At 48.1% G+C, this 19,058-nt stretch overlaps 1 protein-coding gene across 1 annotated transcript in view; it reads right to left on the bottom strand.

The window, feature by feature from the left end:
- The window catches only part of CDH23 (cadherin related 23), a 193,692-nt gene that overhangs the window by 144,158 nt on the left and 30,476 nt on the right, over window positions 1–19,058 (bottom strand). The window contains exons 4-6 of the mRNA XM_027693012.1: window positions 4,244–4,386; window positions 940–987; window positions 627–719 (exon numbers count right to left, since the gene is read on the bottom strand). Coding sequence (XP_027548813.1) covers window positions 627–719; window positions 940–987; window positions 4,244–4,386 — 284 coding nt within the window. The remainder of the gene's footprint in view (window positions 1–626; window positions 720–939; window positions 988–4,243; window positions 4,387–19,058) is intronic.

The following is a 19,058-nucleotide window of genomic DNA, read 5'->3' as shown; positions in this document are numbered from 1 at the left end:
CCTTGGGGATATGCAACACTTGGCTGGATAAAGCAACCTGATCTAACATGAAAATTCTCACTGGTTTAGTGGGAGTCTGGGTCAGATGATCTCTTGTGGTCCCTTCCTACCTATTTTATTCCAGGGACATCATGGGACAAGTCCTGCTAAGGAACTGTTAAAGGAAATCACAAGCCAGGGCAGAAGCCTTTGGGCAGTACTCTGACAGAATTCAGGCATTTGGAGAAATAGTTATTCCTGTCACAGGTCACCTCTGTGACAAGAGCTGCATATCCCCCCCTGCTCAAAGAAAGAGGAAAAGACACATATTCTCATTTACACCTATTTTCAAACTTCTCATTTGTCGTAAGATATATTGTCACCAAGGCTGCACAAAGCTCCAAATCTCCTCTTCCACCTGCCTTTCCCCAACACCATCACTTGGCTTCTGCCCATTTTCACACAGCAGTAACTTCCAGAGGTTTAATCCTCCTCCAACCCCACGAGGGTCCAGGGCAGGAGGACAGCCCTGTACATCGGCAGCCCTCACATACAGTCAGCTCTGTGCTGGCAACCACACAGCAAGAGTGGCCACTGAGAGAAGAGCCAGGTGCCAGGCTGCAGGGAGAGGCTGTGCTGATCCCTACCTCTGGAATGCGGACGCTGTAGGGCTGGTTGTGGAACTGTGGAGCGTTGTCATTCACATCTCCCACCTGGATGTTGACCGTCCCTTTGATCACCTGCGGCCACAAGGATAAGAGCAGGGTTATGTGCCAGCTTTATGTGTGCATTTAAAGCCTAAAGCTTGTGGCGTGTTTTCTGACTTGGCTTTGGACCAAGGGGTGACCCCACTCCCCAGGCCCTTGGGGTGATGCAGAAGGTCCCTTGGTGACCCACACTCACCCTCCCTGCTCCCCTCTTGTCCTTGCCACAGACCATGAAATGAGAAGTCACACTCACCCCTTGGCTGTCACTGACAGAAAACTCAACCGTGAATTCTGACTTAGTCTGAAAGGGAAAGAGAAGAAAAAACACATAATTAAAGATACTGTAGCGTTTATCTGCAGATGGCAGGCTTGGGACTTTTAGCCAATATTATTACACACAAAATGCTTTCAGGACCTTCCAGAAGAGAAAAGGCGCTTGAGTGCCATTACCTGAGTTGGAAAGGAAATGCTGAGAAATCTGGATGCCAGTGGGGCTCCCATGTATTCCACAGGCACAGAGAGATGCTCTGTCCTGGCTCAGAGGGATGAAGGGACCAAGGAACTGACTTCCTGACTAGCAGCTGAGCATTTAAACAGACAACTAGGCTCAAGTAGGTGAGAGGAGCCCACTGTTTAACCTTCTGCAGGTGCCAGCAAACCCCAGCTCTCTCTGCACACCCACCCAGCCCCTAATGCCATGGGCTGACTGCTTGGGGCAGCGAGAAAGAATGAGTGGAAGGGGGAGAAAAGTAGTTTTCCACCCAAGGTGTACTGTGACCTGGCTCCATCTTCACCTGCAAGACACAGAGATGACACAAAAAGAGGAGGAAGTCCGAAGTAAAAGCTCTGTGATTAGGTTTTTGTTTGAGATGACAACGGAACACAGTGTCAGTGAGGACTTCTAAATCTTGCTGCTGCTTTCCCAACTTATCTATCACATTGCTGGGAATACTGGGATAAGTCCACGGTCTGTAGTAAGAACTGGCTGAAATCCCATGAAATTGCCTGTACAGTCCTCTCTGCCCCTTAGTGCTTTAACTACATTAACAGCTTGGTCTGAAACGGGGATATATTAAAGTCACTGAGGTGAGGGACAAGTGGGGAAGGGGACTATTTTTCTATCAGGGCAGGGGGATATTGCCAGTGGAGGCAGACTTTCTCTTCCTGGCCTTTCTTAACCACCAGGAATCATTTCACTCATGTTTTACCAAGGAATCCTGCAGGGATGGCCAGAGGACTCAGGCCACCACAACTACCTGTACCTGACCACCAGCTGGTGTTTTGTTCCCCTCCAGTCCTAACAATCCCTCCCTTCTCCCGCATCCCTTCCCACCTCTGGTGTCCCTGCCCGGCCTGAGCTGCTGGAGCACAGCAACTTGATGTTTCCAAAGCATCGCTCAGGAAAGGCTGGAAAGGAAGCTTGAAATGGCTCTCCCTGCTGCAGCTTTGGTTGACTTATCCCTAATGAGATCACTCAGGGACAGGCAGCAGCCACCGGTGCCCAGAGCAGGAGCTCTGCTTGTGCCAGGGCAGCAGTTCCTCTAAGAGAAGGGTTTGGGGAACAGCTCCCCAGAGTGTGCCCTCCTCCTGCCCCCACATCTGCCCCCCTCCATCCAAACAGCCGGGAATCCAAGCCTTTCCCAGCTCCTGCCTTGGGACAGTACTTGGAGGCAGAAGGAAGACCTGAAATTCCAATGGAGAGGAGGAGATCCTCTGCTCCCTGTGATATCCCACCCTGATGCATCAGAGCCTTTCAGCCCTCTTTTCCTCCTACTTATCCACAAGGGACAACACGATAGGGAAGAAAGTTAAAACAGGAGATAGGAAACAACGTGTTGAGCATTTAAATTTTAAAAATTTAATAAAATAATCAGAGAAATCTGCCACTCATTAATTTCTGTCTCAAATTATCTTAACAGATAGCTTCTGGGACTGTCTCTTAAAAAAAAAAATCTTTTCCTTCTAATCTTCCTAGGAGTAAAAAAAAAAACAAACCCAAAACTTTTAAAAATCATTTTTCCTCTATACATTCACTCCTTCCTCTTGTTCTCTATTTCCCCTTTTCCTGCATTATTTACCTTGCTATGACTCCTTCTCCCTTTTCAAGCCTCTCTTTTTCTCCCCCATTGTGCAAGGATTGATCCCTCGCTTTTCCTTCCCCAGCACTTTTCTTGCATGGCTTTCTCTCCCCTGACTTTCTGATCACATGCATCCAGGCTGCTGGTTCTCTGCTCCCAGCCTGCTGCCCACCTCCATCCACCCCTTCCCTCCCACACCATCCTGCTTCCTCCACCACAAATTGCCATTTACACCTTTCCCATCTCCTTTAGACCTTTCCCATACCAAGCCATGCACTGGTCTGTCTTCACCATCTTCCATGTATTCTTCTGACTTTGAGCCTCTGGGATGAGCTGATGGGTGCAGGTTCCTCTCCCAGCTGAGCCCATTCACGAATCCGAACTGTGCTCAGCTCCTTCCCTTCCCAACCTCCATGAAAAGACCCCTAAAATTTCTTGATCGCCCTCCCTGGCTTAAGGCTGGCATCATGAGTAGGGGGAAGCAGGAGGCATTTGAATGAGGGAAGATTTATGACTCATGCCAGCAGCTGTTGGCACGGGGAGGTGGAGGGGAGAGGGGTGAAGAAAAACACTTCATTTTCCCAAAGCCTCGCTCTTAACGCTGTGAAGTTGGGTTTGCCCTCCCCCCCCAGCTCAGCCTGAGCAGCATCCACCACCCTGCTTCCTCCACATCCCAACCTCTGGCTGGCTCTGACCAGGACCACTGGTCAGAGTGTGTGAGGTGTGTTAATGGATTTGATCTTCACCATGCTGCTGCTGGCCAAGGAAGCACTAAATACAGACAACACAAGCACAGGGGAAATTAAGCACATTGCCCAAGTCATAGAGTACTTTCCCAGTCTTCCCAAGCTCCCGTCCAAGTGCCTGCGCTGTCCCTTCTTCCTCGCTCCAGGAATGCGGCAAGGGCCAGGAATTTAGTAAAGCAGGCACCTGGATGGGATCCCATCCTTGCACACCAAAGCTCCCATGGGAAACAGGGGTGTGAAACAGCTTCGAGGCAAGAATCTTGCCAAATTTAGCATCCAGCAGCTTGAATCCACAAGAGGATGAAAAGTCTTGATGAGATTGAATAAGCAGGGACACCTCACATCTCTTCACACACTGTTCTAAATAGTAAAGGATTTAATTTAAATAGAGCTTTAAAGAGAGAGTCCACAGATTTCCCTGACTGTAGGAGCATCCTGGCTCTCTGGTAGATCATCTCCATTTATTATTTCCTTTCCTTCCAGAGCCACAGATATTATTCTGGCATCCAGGAAAACCAGCAAGCCAGATCAAACCAGAGCTCCCTGCTTATTCCCCATGTCCCCATTGAACTAGAGACAGTGACAAGGTGACTAGGGATGGGGGCACATCTGGATTCCCAACTCCGTGTGGGAACAACACCCATTTCGGCTGCCACCGAGGGTGCAGAGCCACCACCCATCTGAGCAGAGGGGGCTTTTCCCTCCCCTCAGCAGAGGGTACTCTCAGCATTACCTCTCTGTCCAAGGGCTGCCGGAGCCACACGACACCGGTGACGCTCTCCACGGCGAAGAACCTGCTGGCCTCCTCCCCGACCACGCCGAACACCAGCGGGTCGTTGTCCAGGTCCCGGGCCAGCAGCTGAGTCACTGAGGAACCTGGGAGAGGGGGAGAGGAGAGAAATCATGAGCCAATTTGGGCAGGGAGGGAGAAATCCCGAAAACATTCAGCATGTCAGAGAATGCAGGTCTGTGGAAGACCTGAAACCATCCCCAAACTCTTTTCCCGTGGTGCTACAGTGCTTCAAGGGGAGTCAGGCTGTGCATGGTCTGACTGTTCTGCGTGGCACAGATGAGCTGGACCACAGATCCTCTCCTTCCTCATCCTTATCAAAAGAGAAAGTCATCTTAGTCCAGCCCAAGCAAGGCCATTTCTGGCACTAGAGACAGTGAAGGAACCCACACCTCTTCTGGGTAAGCACTGACCAGCCTCCCTCGCGCTCTTCCCTGCCAAGGGGCACCACCAGCAGATACAGCAACAAAAGCAAAGAACAGACACCACCTCTTTATTTCAGACCCAGAAGAATCTCCTTGAATCATTTTTGGCCTCTCCATGACACCTCTGAGCACCTTCAAAGCCTGCCATGTCTAGCTCACCATGGGTGGCTGCCTGTTGCCCACCCAGCCACTTGCTCTCTTGTGCTCTCCTCAGCAGGATGGGGGAGCAAATAGGAGGAAAAAAGCTGGTGGACAAGGATGGAAGATCCCCTTGGCCTTGAGGATGGGGGGATAACGATGGGAGATCTCCTCGGCCACACAGCCTTGAGGATGGGGGCACATACTCTGCGTGGGCCAAATTTGGCAGTACAAGAGCACTCAGATCACCTGGCCAAGCAGAACAGAGGCCCAAATTTCACCCATCTGAGAAGGGGAGGGAAGCTCCAGCAGAACAGAGGGCAAAAGCAGCAACACAGCTTGGAGAGCAGAGAGAGGCTGGGCAATTACAGACCGACAGGCCCAACATCAATCACAGGGGAAATAATGGAAAAAGCTGATATGAGATTCCATTAATAAAAAATTAAACGATAGGAACATAATTAATGCCAGTCAACACGATTTTATGGAAAATAGACCTTGTCAAACAAACCTGATTTTATTCTTTGATGAGATTACAATTTTGGCAGATAAAGGTAACTGCAAAGAAATAATAGACTCCTATAAGGCATTTGACTTCACCCGCCATGACTTTCTGATTAAAAATTTAGTGCCCTACAACACTGATGAAGCACATTTGAGTAAGGACCCAGCTGTCTGGCAGGTCCTAAGGCCACCCACCTCATTGGGTGCCATGTAAAACTGCTGTTGGTACAAATTCAGGTGACAGAATGGCAAATAACAGGGAGGACCAAGCAGCCAGGAGAAGCCCTTGGTAACTGGGGCTTGTTTGGTATTTGCTTTTATTACCCTGCTCCAAACACCCTCAAAGAAGGATGGTAGGCCACAGCTGCAGTGGAGAATATCCCAAAGCTATTCTGGCAGGTACGGTGATCCAAGCATGTAAGGTGCATGGAGCTCCTTCCATGCCCTGTCTGGCAGAGCCACAATGCTCTTTGGGCACGCAGGAGTAACTTTTATAGAGCTGGTTCTGCCAAGGCTGCAATTCTACAAGCTGCTGGGCTGGGTGGATCTTCAGGACTGGATGCAAGAGGAAGCCACAAACTTTTAAGAGCTAGCAAAAGTGCTTTTCCCTTAAAAAAGGCTTTAAAAGCTTGAACTGCCTCATCTCTGACTAAGAAGAGTGAGATGACTCAGGTTGTCTTGAGGACAAAATGTAACACTTAGCGATGACTCTTCCATGAAAGCACAGCAAGACTCAATGCCCCGACCCAGACAAATTTCTCTTTGGAGAAGGAATAGCAGTTGCTTTAAAAAGAGCAGCTAGAATTAACCACTGGGAAAAAATTCCTTCCACCAAAACAGGTGCAAGTGAGTGATGGGTCACAATCAAAGACATTTTGGACAAAGACAAAATCCAAACCCGTGATCAAACTGCTCATCTGCAACGCTCCCATTTCTTCAGTGCAGCCAACGCCATAGAAATGAAGACCCTACACTTTCTCAAACCTTGGAACCTCAATATAAACCAAGGTACTAGCTTGGTTTTATGCTGGAGGACATCCAAAGTCATCCTTAGCAAAGGTTCCTTTTCCTCAAGAAACAAGAAGACTCTGTCAGTCCCCCACAGCAATGAAAGCCAGCAGTGAGGACAAAGTAAATCCAGGGTCATGCCTCTTTATTCTGCACAATTTACCTTGCACCTTTTACATCCCATTCAAACCCCCCCCAGATCAACAGGCTATCTGCAATTCCCTCCAGAATGGTAAACACTTCCAACTCCAAGAAGTCTTGGTTGCATCTCTGGAAGGGAAATGATCTTAAAATTCCTGCTGAATAGGAAAATCATGTGCCACCCAGTTCTAATTATAGCTGTGCTTATTGTTTGTGTGCTGCAAACTCAGTTGTAAAACCAATCAATCAATCAGCCAGCAAACAAATATTTAACTCTCCTCTCTTTGCGTTACAGCTACTTCTCACTGCCAGGGAATTCAGCCTCTAAATTCAGGATAACCTGGAGAGGGAGGCAAGGCATTTCAGGGCAGAGCATAGCATCCCACCTCCAGTTCCCGCTCCTGCCAGTCTGTGAAGTCAGATCCCTGTGAAACAGCACTCTGGGATCAACCTCCCTCTGCTCCCAGAGGAGCAAAATTAAGGACAGATTCGGTGGGTAAAGGAGGAAAAGGGAAACACAGCAGAAACATCCCAACTTTTCTTCAAGAAACTTCATTAGGACACGGATAGGGCAGCTCAGAACTTTAAAGTGTGAGCTCCACTGGAACAGCGGAAAATTCCATCCTAAACAAACCCTCACAATTGAGATACCAAGTTCTAAGAGCTCTTTTTCCCATTCCCTTACCCCTCCATCAGGCAAGTAATCACCATCTCACCTTCAGAGCACCTCCAGCTTGTTACAGGAAAAAAAAAAAGGATTACAAATGTCTAAAATACAGACCAAAATAACAAATTAAATAGAAGGTAATAAGAAATAGAGCTTGAAATAAGAAGTGAGATGTCACAATTGCTTTGTCCCAATTTTTCCCCCAACTTTTACCCCAAGGGAATCCTAAGTTTAGGAGTGTGGTATTAAAACTTCACCACTTCCACCACCACAAGAGAAGTTCGTGTGAGCTGCCTTCCACCGATTTCTTCAGCACCAACTAACTGTATTTATTTCTTTTATCCTACTTTCCCCCCTCTTCATTTCCTGCACCAACAGAAAACAAGCAGACTGGCTGGACAGCACAAGGTAAAGCTCCACAGCTGGAGCATCTGCACCAGGGCCACCACTCAGCAGAGCACCAGAACTCCCATTTTCCAGGGTGATCCCAGGGAAGCTGCTGTTGTCCCACCCGTGGGTGAAGCCAGACCAAGGCAAGCCCCAGACACAGCAATACTCAGCTCCACAGCTGGACTCCACAGCCTCTTTCACAGAAGCAACAGTGGAACTGCTCTGGGTCTTGGCATTCCCAAAACCCTCCAGTGTCAGAATCACTGGGAAATCATCGAGAAGCAGAGGGTCCTGCTCAGACAGGCTGTGTAGAGCACCACATCTGTCAGAAACCCCTCTCAGGGTGGCTCACAAAGAAAAACACCTTCCCATCTGTCCCTGGGGTCGTGCTGAGGATGCTGTTCAAGCCTCCTCCAGCCCAAGCACCGTCCTGGCTCCAGCAAGGGCTGAGGAAACAGGGACAAATTATCCTTCTGCAGTGCAAAGTTATAGGCTCCATTTGTTTCCTCTCAGGAATCAGACAGGGCAGTTAAGTGTCTTGATTCCACCAGATAATCAGAATTTATCTCGTCTCCTTTTGCCTCCTTTCTCTCAATCACAGCTACTTCTCCCTCTTTCTCACACATACACAGATTTTCTTCTTTCTCCAAGTCTTGAACTTTGATTGACCTCAGGAACTTTTTTTTCCTTGCTGTTTTTGCCTCCTGTTTTGTTCCTGCTCGGATTTTGTTATATTTCTTTTAGTTTGGCTGCTTCATGGGGTGTACTTTTCCATCCTATAGAGGGACTCTTATCTCAGTATCCTGCTTGCAGCTGTAAACCTCTATATTTTTCTTGCCCTTCCAGTTTGCCACGGAGGAAAGCAGGAAAAGGGGTTATACCTGCCCCAATTCCTCTCCATTGGTTTTGCTTTCAAGAGGGGGATGAGAGAAGAGAAAAAACAAACTCTCTGGGAGGATCCTAGAGCTCCCTGAGGGCTGTGGAAGCTCTGACTCTCAAGGTCAGGGAGGGAGTCTGAGGATGAAGAAGCTGCCCAAGCAAGATGTTGACACAGTCCAGACAGGAATGGGTTGGGGTGGGATGGAGGGCACTGGGATCCAACAGAAGGGGCAGGTTTCTAATTAGTTGCTTAATAAGCTTCTCTGTTAAAAGGTCTGATTCATACCCAAGTGGAGTTAATAGGAATGTCTCTGCTGACTGCACTGGCTTTTGGGCTCAAGACTCCAGGCATCAGCTACACTTTCATATAAAAAGCATTTTAATCCCTGTTTTTAACAACGAGTTAAAAACTGTTTCTCCTTGGCTCCCGAGCTCTGGGTCATATCTGTGGGCACAGTCACCACAGAGCTTCTTGGCTGCCCACCTCCTGCCACCAGAGCTGCCAGCCAGCACTATGGGCACTCAGCTCAGGAACCAGGGGCTTTGCAGGATAAAATCCCTGGATTTTCTAAGGAGCAGCAGCAAACGGATCAGAGGCCCCAGACACACTGGGGAGGGAAGCAGGAAGGAGACAGCCCTGATACCAAGAGCAGTGTTTGTGGTCCTCCATCAAAGTCAAGAGCTGGCACAGGGGGCCCTCAGCAGCCATTCAGCTTCTCAAAGCAGCAGAAATTTAGTTAAAAATCATCTTAGCAACCGCACCCTGCAGCAAGGGGTCCCCTGACACAAAGGCCACTGCCACACTTCTGCTCCAAAGTAGCTGCCAGAGCATTTCCTTGGCTCCCCCTGCTTCCTTGGAAAGCAGATGGGACAACCTGGTCCTGCCTTCCTGCCCCAGTCACCCCAGCACAGGCATCTCCAGTCAGCCCAGTTCATCACAGCAGCCGGGCCTCTGATGTGCTCGGTGGCAAGATTTGATCTTGAAATTCCAACCTTGTTCTTCTCATTTGTCACCTGCTCCCTTTTTTTACCTCCAATTCATTTTCTCTTTTGACTTTCAGGAAAAAAAAAAAAACAAAAAACACAACTAAGAGGGGGAAAAAAAGCCCTTTCCCAAAGACTTTGAAAAGAAGAAACGTCAATATTTCTGTGCTGCTGAGCAATCTCCGAGCAATGGCAGGGAGAGGAAAGGACAGTGACTCCCTAGCAAAGAAAGTAAAGCAAAATCTAGTTTCAAGTGGGAGGTCACAGCGAGTCACAACTTCTTCCACATTTGGGATCACTTTCCTGGAAAGGACAAATCCAGAGCTGGGGACAGAGTGTGCACAGGAGACCTCACTTGGTGTGCAGGGGGCAATGCCAGCAGGGGGGGCTGGGAGGGCAACCAAAGCACATCCGGGATCAGGAAATCTCTTGCAGGCACCAAGGTGTCTCCATCTCCATTCCTGCACCCCTTGGGTGAACAGTAATAGCAGAACTCCTGCCACACAGCCGTGCTGAGTTTAAACCCTGGTCAACACCACTCAGTTACACTCAGGGGTACCTAAAAGCACATCACAGGTACATGGGCAACCCACTCATCCACCTCCAGGCCTGTCTCCGAGCTCATTCTGTAAGCACAACCTCAACAGACACTCCCTGACCTCCTTCTCAGAAAGGGCTCAACCCCTTGAGCCAACACGTTCCAGAAGGACTCAGCGAAGAAAGTTTCCACTCCTACAATTCAGGCTGAGCTCAACATTACACGTGTCTCTTCCCAGATGCTAATGGGGAGCATCAGCTTTCCCCTCCACCAAGGCTGCCTCCACTACAATTACCACACTGCAGAGCGAGTCAAAAAGGGCAGGGAGACACCAGCACCTTTGTAAAAGGGTCTCATAATAAAGAAACATGAAAAGAGCAGCTCCTGCCATCAGAAAAACAGGAGTTCTTCACCAATGGTGGAGGGGGGGAAAGCCCTGGAGCAGCTGGTCCAGGAACCACGTGCACGGCTGCCGTCAGGTATGGGAGAGGAAGGAGCCAAATCCAGGGGTGACAGGGAAGAGGGAAAACAAATATGTGCAGTCAAAACCATTTCTGAGGGAATTTATCAAGCTGGGAAGTGAAAGGCACAGCAGAGGAGTTTTTCCTAGTTCTTCAGATGCTCAGAGGCAGAGCATCTTTCCTGCTGCATTTAGTTATTTAAGTGGGGAGTCAGTGTGAAGACAGAATCCATAAGCAGATCTGGCAGGCAGTGGTAAACCTCAGAGAGTGGCATCGCCTGCCTTTGGTCCCCCCAGCTCTCACAGAGATGTTTAAAAGGGGTTTTAAAGCTGTTTAAGAGGCAGGGAGCAGCAGCAGGTAAAGAAGAGCCAAGTGTTTGCAGAGGGCAGCCACACAGAGGGTTTGTTTGGTTTACTTGGCTGTTTACTGAGCACTCTGGTTAACGTTATAAGACAAATAAGAAGGGGGAAAATACAAAAAAATCAACGGCATGTGGAAATTTCTAGACATTGCCATTAAAGCAAACTGAATTCCGAGGCTCTGCTGGGAGATGCTGTGCATACAGTCACTGGGTGATGGCATGAACATGGGCACAGAAGTGGCATCCTTCCAAATAAAGTCAACACTGACATTGACACAGGTAAGACAGAACAACTGCCCTCCATCAAGCTTCAAACAGGTCTTACAGCAACACACATATCAGACAAGCTCTCCACATCCACTTTTAAACACGTGGCTTCATGCTGGTGGTGTGTGTGTTCAGTGGAAGGAAAGGCTGGGAGAGCTGGGGTGTCCAGCTTGGGAAGAGAAGGCTCCATGGAGACCTGAAAGCCCCTTCCAGTGCCTAAAGGGGCTCCAAGACAGCTGCAGAGGGACTTTGAACAAGGGCAGGAGTGACATGACAAGGGGGAATGGCTTCCCACTGCCAGAGGGCAGGGTTAGATGGGATATTGGGAATAAATTCTCTCCTGTGAGGGTGGTGAGGCCCTGGCACAGGTTGCCCAGAGAAGCTGTGGCTGCCCCATCCCTGGAAGTGTCCAAGGTCAGGTTGGACATAGCTTGAAGCAACCTGGGCTAGTGGAAGGTGTCCCTGCCCATGGCAGGGGGTGGAACTAGATGAGCTTTAAGGTCCCTGCTGACCCCAGTCATTCCATGATTCTGCAGATGGAGGGCACAGCCTTTGCTCACTCACTGGCACCTCCTTAGGCTGGAGACAGGGGTTTATTAATCAGAACTCCCCAACCACACTGGCACATTGCTGCCAAAAATCACTGATACACCTCAGTATTGCTCTGGTATCTCCAAATCTGCCTGGGAAAAAGGGATTAAAAGAAAATGCTCATCCCTGGGCAAACCTCCTGCAAGCAGCAGTGTCACAGGGGTGCCTTGCCTCTCCTTTCTCCCTGCTCGCTCAGGCTAGGATCCAGCAATTCCTGCCTTCCATTACACTACAAAACCCACAGGTTTTCCCTGGGACAAGAGAAAACATAAAGAATAGGCCAAAAACTCAAAGGAGTCTTGTCTCCTTTTGTCTGCCAAAGAATAGGCTGCATCACCATGAAGGAGGGGAGTAAATACACTTGCATCCAAAAAAACCCCCCAAAAACACCCAAACACCCAGGAGAGTAAAATAAGAAAAAAAAACTTGTAAAAGGAGTAATCTGGGTTTGTTAAGATATTCCCAGCGTGAAAAGGGTCCCCGCACTTACAAAAAACCCTCTTAAAAATAATTTCCTCTCCAAACTGCCTGGGAGCCTCATAATTACCAACAATGATCACAGACCCATTCATTTCATCCTAAAATTAATATATCATGTTCGGAATGATATCACATTAATTTATCACAAGATTTATGAAACTTGTACTTTTTTTCTAATGAGTTTTATGCAAATTCTGCTCCATCCATTGTTTGCACCCTTAAAAAAAATATGAAAAAAAAAAGTTCCCCTTGCAGAAGCTGCTCTGTCAAAAAGTCTCATTCACTTTTATTGATATTTGTCCTTCCCTCCTCATCCCCACAACAGGATGGGGAAGGAGAGGAGCTGGTTGCAGCCAGGATGTGATCCTGTTCCCAAGCAGAGCTTTGCAGGTGAGCCAACCATTCAAGGCACTAAGTTTTCAACTAATTTTAAAGGAAATTAGCTGGTGGTTCACTCACACCTTTGTCTGAGAAGGGTCAGAGAACAGGGCGAGCAGCAGGGAATTGGGAAATTGAAGTATTTACACTTTCTAGAGTGGATAGTCAATGTTTGGTAAACTTAGAGAATAAATACAAAAGGTAGGAGGGAGGAATAAACACCAAGGGAAGGATAAGCACTGAGCATCCTGGAGTTATAAAGGGGAAATCACATGAAATTAACTCAATATTTTATGGCAGAGCATAAATTGAAGATTGGAATGCACAAGATGTCCAGGAAAGCACTCAGTGCCTTACAAATCCTGAAGCTTCCTAAAGACCAGGGGAATTCTCAGGAGCACAGGCAACACTACAATAAACAGGGAAGACAATGTCCAATTAAACTTGGGTAGGAATATTGTCTTTCTTTCCAAGCGCTGCCAACTGAAAATCAGACTGAGATCTATATCCATACCCACAGAGCTCCACCCATGAGACCAGGGAAGGGGATTCTGGAAAAACCCCAAATATCAGGTGCAGCCTCACTCCTTGGAGCTGCCCTCCCGTGACTAGCAGCTGTTCATGAGACACATGTAGAGAGGTGGGAGGAGGCAGGATGGAGCAGAAAAGAAAAGGACAACATAAATCTGAGGTCTGCAGTAACATCCCAGCAGTGAAATCTACTGAGGTGTTAAATAGTGGCAAAAAGCCCCAATGTTGCCTTGGGGCTCTTAGAAGTGGGCTGGAAAAGCTGTCAGCAAACCAGCCCTGGAATAGCAGATCCCAACCTCAATTCTGGCAGCTCTGGGGAGCAGAGAGGAGGGTGCTCCCCACCTCTGAAGGCAAACCCATTCCCTCTGCTCGGCCAAAGACCCCCATGAGCTCTGCTCCACATACCTCCTGCCCATCTATGAAACAACCTTAACACCCTCTCCCCTAACTCCTCAAGGAAAACCTACCTAATGCAGTCTTGATTAACATTTCTGACACAAAGTTTAAACCCTAAATCCACAGAATATCCTTTTCTAATTAATTTTTGAATTCAGAAACAGCACAGAAGGAATAAGGGATATTTCCTTTGTTCCTTCCTGCCTTGTCCCCAACTCACTCCAAAAAGAAAGAAGTTAATTTTTTTACCTAACTCAAAGGAATCCCTGTCACAAGTGCCAGTGTGGAAGGAAACAACACCCAGACTCCATGGCAAGTTAGAGCCAAAGATGGGAGAAGGATTTGTACCACAGAAAACACAGCATTCCTACAAGTTTCATGAAAATTATAGATAAATTATGGAAAGCCAAGTGTTCCTTCTTAGGGACATGGCTGAGAGCTGTCCCATAAACACAGAATCCCAGAATGGTTTGGGTTGGAAGGGATCCTAATGACCATCTCATTCCAATCCCCTGTCATGGGCAGGGACACCTTCCACTAGCCCAGGTTGCTCCAAGCCCCCTCCAACCTGGCCTTGGACACTTCCAGGGATGGGGCAGCCACAGCTTCTCTGGGCAACCTGTGCCAGGGCCTCACCACCCTCATAGGAAGCAGTTTCTTCTGAATATCTAATCTAAACCTCCTGTCTTTTAGTCAAAGCCAGTCCTCCTTGTCCTGTCACCCCATGGCTTGTGAAAAGTCCCCCTCGTGACCATGAACCACTTCTCTTGGGACAGCTAAGGGTCTTCATGGACATAGCAAAGAGACCTTCCTCCCAGAAGTTTCACTGACTGCACCCTCCCTTTTGACCACCCAGAGGTGCCTTGCCAGTTAAAACCAAGGAGCAGCAGGGATGCTGAGCATCCGTAATTCCAGAGGCATCTGCCAGTTGGACACAAAGCCAGCTGAAGCAAGCCATGCACTCTCACCAGGAAAGACTGGAGTATAAATTGAGCCAAAATGTGCCATCAAGACAGATGAGATGTTGCCATCCCTCCCAGAAAAAAGGGTCCAGAGCATGTGGAAGACACAGAGTTACCGTATGTCCAGAGAGCACCAACCAGCTCTGCTGACTGAAATCAAATCCTAGCTCCAGGGATTAGCTTCTCCTTAGTGGATGCAATAAACCAACAGGAGCTGCACTGGGATCGTACAAGTGGGGGTTACCTCTCCTCAGCTTGGAAAAACAGGGGTACATGCCCACTGCCATCTCCCCCTCAGTACAAGAAAGCAGGAGGCCAGAGGAGATCAGAAGGTGAAGGTGACCCACAATCCTCAAGCTTTCTAGAAATACACCAGGGCAAAGAGAAGAAAAGCAGGACTCCAGAAGTCTATTTAATGAGGTGTTTTGCTACTTGGCGTAAATAAATGATTTATGAGTAAGGTGACACACGGTATTTTGCATCTTAGCCAGACAAGGTAACATAGCTTTGTGTTAATTAGAAAAGAGAAGCTGTTCTGCAATTAATATGAGGTCAGAGATAAAGCTCATTAGGTTGCAATGGCTATGGACCAGGTCCCAGGACTGCCCTGGCACTGAGCAGGACTGCAGGACACCCATGGGGTATAAGACACCCCCAGAACAGTAAGGCAGCAATGCTAATGGAGAAGTCACAGAATGGTTTGGGTTGGGAGGGACCTTTAAAGGCATCTAATCCAACGACCTACCATGGGCAGGGATATCTTCAATTAGATCAGGTTGCTCAGAGCCCCATCCAACCTGACCTTGAATGTTTCCAGGCATGGGGCCTCTTGTTCCAGTGCTTTACCACCCTTATTGTAAAAAAAATTTTTCCTTATACTTAATCTAAATCAACTCTCTTTCAGTTTAAAACCATTGCACCTTGCCCTATTGCAACAGGCCCTGCTAAGAGTCACACAAACATCAGTGCTGAACTGCTTTCCTCCACCATCAGCCCTGTCAAGCTTGAGGAGCTGATCAATATGAATGGGGAAAAGGAGAAAAAAACCAACCAACAAAACAAACCCGTCAGCAAATTACACTCGCACAAGTGAAGTGCGAGCTGGATTCATTCACATCTTGTTTGAAATCTCATCTGTGCCTTACAAATGCTGAAGCATCCCCGAGGCTCTCAGTCTCACAGGGAATACAAACCCTTCCGTGCTGCACTTGCCTATGGCCCAGCTGCTCTGCTCTCTGAATGGTTCAGGGAAACCATCATACATAGAGCCCAAATAACACAGGGTGTGTTTTGCTCCAGAGTGTGCTTTGGAGCAAAGTCCCAAAGCCAAAGGAAATAGTACCAGCGGTCAGGTTTTTGCCTCTAGACTTCAGATCTGTAATCAAATCGGCCTTGGACTGTCACTGTAACTCTCTGGGGTTTCAAAACATGTGCTGGGTGATGAATTCTGTCTTGTTATAATGAAGATGCAGCAAAATCTCTTCTTGATTTATCTCTCCTGAGCCGAGTTAGCACCTCTTGATCTCCAAGATACGGCTGCAGTAAAAGCAAGACTTACAGTAGTGGGCCAGGAATTTGAAACCTAAGGCAGCAGTTTTGGAAAGGCTACATTTCCTGCTCCTCTCTCCCCTTGGATCATAGAGCTGTGGAACGATTTGGGTTGGAAGAGACCTTACAGACCACTTGGTTCCAACCCACTGCCATGGGCAGGGACACCTCCCACTAGACCAGGTTGCTCCAAGCTCCACCCAACCTGGTCTTGGAACACTTACAGGAATGGGGCAGCCACAACAAAAGAAAAAAGCCTCAACAGAAAATCTTTAAGAGAACCAAGAGAAACAACCAGGTGCTTGAAGTCTCTCCTCAAAGGTGACAGCCCAAGAAACACAACACGGGCAAGTCATCAAGCCCTTCATCCATCAGTCCTGGACTTGAAGCACAATCCAACTCCTCCAAGCACAACCCAACTCCTTGGGGCCGACAACGACTGTCACAACGTGCATGGAGCATTTCCTATCATGCCTCCCTCTTCCTCCCTCTCAAACGCCAAAGAGGAGGTGGGGAGAGACTTGGCAGGTGGTGCCTGGGTATCTGAGGCACGAGCTTATCTGCGTCACCACAGTAAATTGCTTGTTGATAAATGAGGCTATTTAGGAGCAAGTGGTGCCAGTGTTGCTGTTATTAATGACACCAACGTGGAGAGACATTTAAGAGCGGCCCCATGTTCCATTGTCCTCTCTCCTATGAGTAATGGGGCACTTCAGCTACGGGGCTTCAAAACTAGCTTGGGCTGTTTAACAACAGAAACAAGACCGAGGGAAATGGATTAAGCTCACTGGGCTGATGACTCCAATATACTGATAAAGCCAAGCTCCTCTGGTAGGAGTTGGGCAAAGCTCCAGTCCTTAGATGAAATTAAACCAGACCCAGCGATCAAAGCTCCTCCACTCATCCCTGCAAGCTCCACACACAGTGCCTTGTTCTCCCAATCTAAGGTCCTGTGCAGCAAACTCACCCAAATCAAAGGGAAAAGCCAAGCCACAACAGCCCAAACTGGAAACAGCAGCGGTCCATCTGCACTTGCAACGTGGTACACCCTGGAGCACAGTGAGGGTGGTAACTGTTGAAGCCTGGGAGGCTTTCACAGGGCCATTGCCTCACTTTGGACGTCACAGATGCCTAAGCATGGCCAAGAGGACAATGAGCAAGAAATAAAGAGGCTGTTTATTGCAAGAGGAAACCTTGGAACAGAGCTCCACAGTGGCTGGTGGGAGTGCAAGGCAGAGCGTGCAAGCACACAGCTGTAAACTTGTTTCTGAGTTAATATACCCACGAGTGTTTTTTCTTTTCCTATGAAAGCACACTCTTCTGCAAACAAACATCTGGAGAGTTCTGTTACAGCTGGACCATTATCCCCAGTGACTAAAGCATTCAATTAATTTAGCCTTTCTCATTTGCGAGTTGTCTGCAAATAGACTCGGATTTGCAGGAATTTATTTGTTATTTGAATATATTCGGTGAATGGTTTATTAAAAACATATTTCAGGCAAAGGATTTCTCGTAAATGCTCCTACAACTGTCGCTCTGAGTGTTGGCAACTGGCTGCTCACACCATGTAAATGGTCACTGTGGTCAGGTGGGAATGCCTTTGCATCTTGATGGAATGTAAACTACCTCCAGAAAGAGCTTTCCGAGCGTCTGCGGAAGCACCTGCACAAAAACAAATCCTCACACAAACACACAGCATCCAGCCTGCCTGAATTTCCTCAAAAACCCACAAACCAGTGTGCCCAGAAGTTGTCACAAAGGGAACAAGAAGAGAGTTGAACACCAGAATTAATTGACTTTATGCCAAACACCAGCAAAAACATCTCTCAGTCACTTCCGTAGCACCTTGCAAGAATCCATGGGGCTCCTGATTCAGGATCCTACCTCCCCAGCTGCCTTTTGTCTCAAAACCCCAGGAAACACTTGCTGTAGGAATTTCAGCACAGCAGCAAGAGAAATAGGGTGAAAAAGGAAGCAGTGAAGGGCTCTTTCCAAGACTGATGTTATCCCTTGGGCATGCAACAAGCCCAGGCTCCTCCTTGACAGCGTATAACTGTAGGTTATACAGTACCTGTGACATGTCTGAAACAACAAACCTGCTACAGGAACAGTTCTGGTCTTCTACTACACAGGACAAAGAGGAATGGCTTTAAACTGACAAAGGTTAGGAAGAAATTCTTCCCTGTGAGAGTGTCGAGGCCCTGGCACAGGTTGCCCAGAGAAGCTGTGGCTGCCCCATCCCTGGAAGTGTCCAAGGCCAGGTTGGAGGGGGCTTGGAGCAACCTGGGCTAGTGGAAGGTGTTCCTGACCGTGGCAGAGGGGGGTTGGAATGAGATAGTCTTCGAGGTCCCTTCCAGCTCAAACCATTCCAGGATTCTATGATTCCCCATGGCCAAGGTGACCTGTGACAAGTGACCTTTCTGCAAGCTGGGTCAGAGCTGCAAGGGGTGGCTGAGCCCACAACCCCCTCACCTGGTGTCCAGATCAGCCAGTGCTCAAAAAAAACCTCCCTTAGTCACATGTAAAACCAAATAAAACTTTACAATCCAAACTGAAAACAAAACTCCATGTGAAATCCCAGCTGCTGGGTTGTTTGAAGGCAAAAAGAAAGCAATCACTGAGGTTTCACAGACTGTTCTAAAAGTGGAAATTTGTGAAGAGAAAAGTGATCCAATAAGTAACAGTTTTAGGCTTTTTTCTTTCAATTGCTCAGGGTAAAGATTTTCAAAGCTTCTCTTTCCCCTGAAGCCCTGATTGAGGGAGAAATGGGTATTGGTCACCAAATTCAGCATCTCCTTGCTACTTGTAATCATCAGAGACCCCTCTGCCCCGACAGCTGCATCATGTACTTTTTTTTCCTCAGCCCCTTTGGAGCACCAGCCTCCAACTTATGCAAATCCAGCCCCTTCACAGCATCTCAGAAACCTCCTGTCCACAGCCAGACATTTGGCCCCTTGGCTCTGCAGAAGGACCTCATGGATCCCCACGACTGAGTCTCAGTGCATCAGATCTGAGAGGATGAGCAATCCTGCAGCCCTGGGGACATGGCCCCAGAGGCTGGAAATCTCCACTGCACGAGACACAGCTGAAAACCTCAAAAAACCCCTCA

Source organism: Neopelma chrysocephalum, unplaced genomic scaffold (assembly GCF_003984885.1).
Source record: "Neopelma chrysocephalum unplaced genomic scaffold, ASM398488v2 Primary Assembly neopelma1_89, whole genome shotgun sequence".
NCBI lineage: Eukaryota > Metazoa > Chordata > Aves > Passeriformes > Pipridae > Neopelma > Neopelma chrysocephalum.
This window is presented reverse-complemented; position numbering and strand designations above follow the sequence as displayed.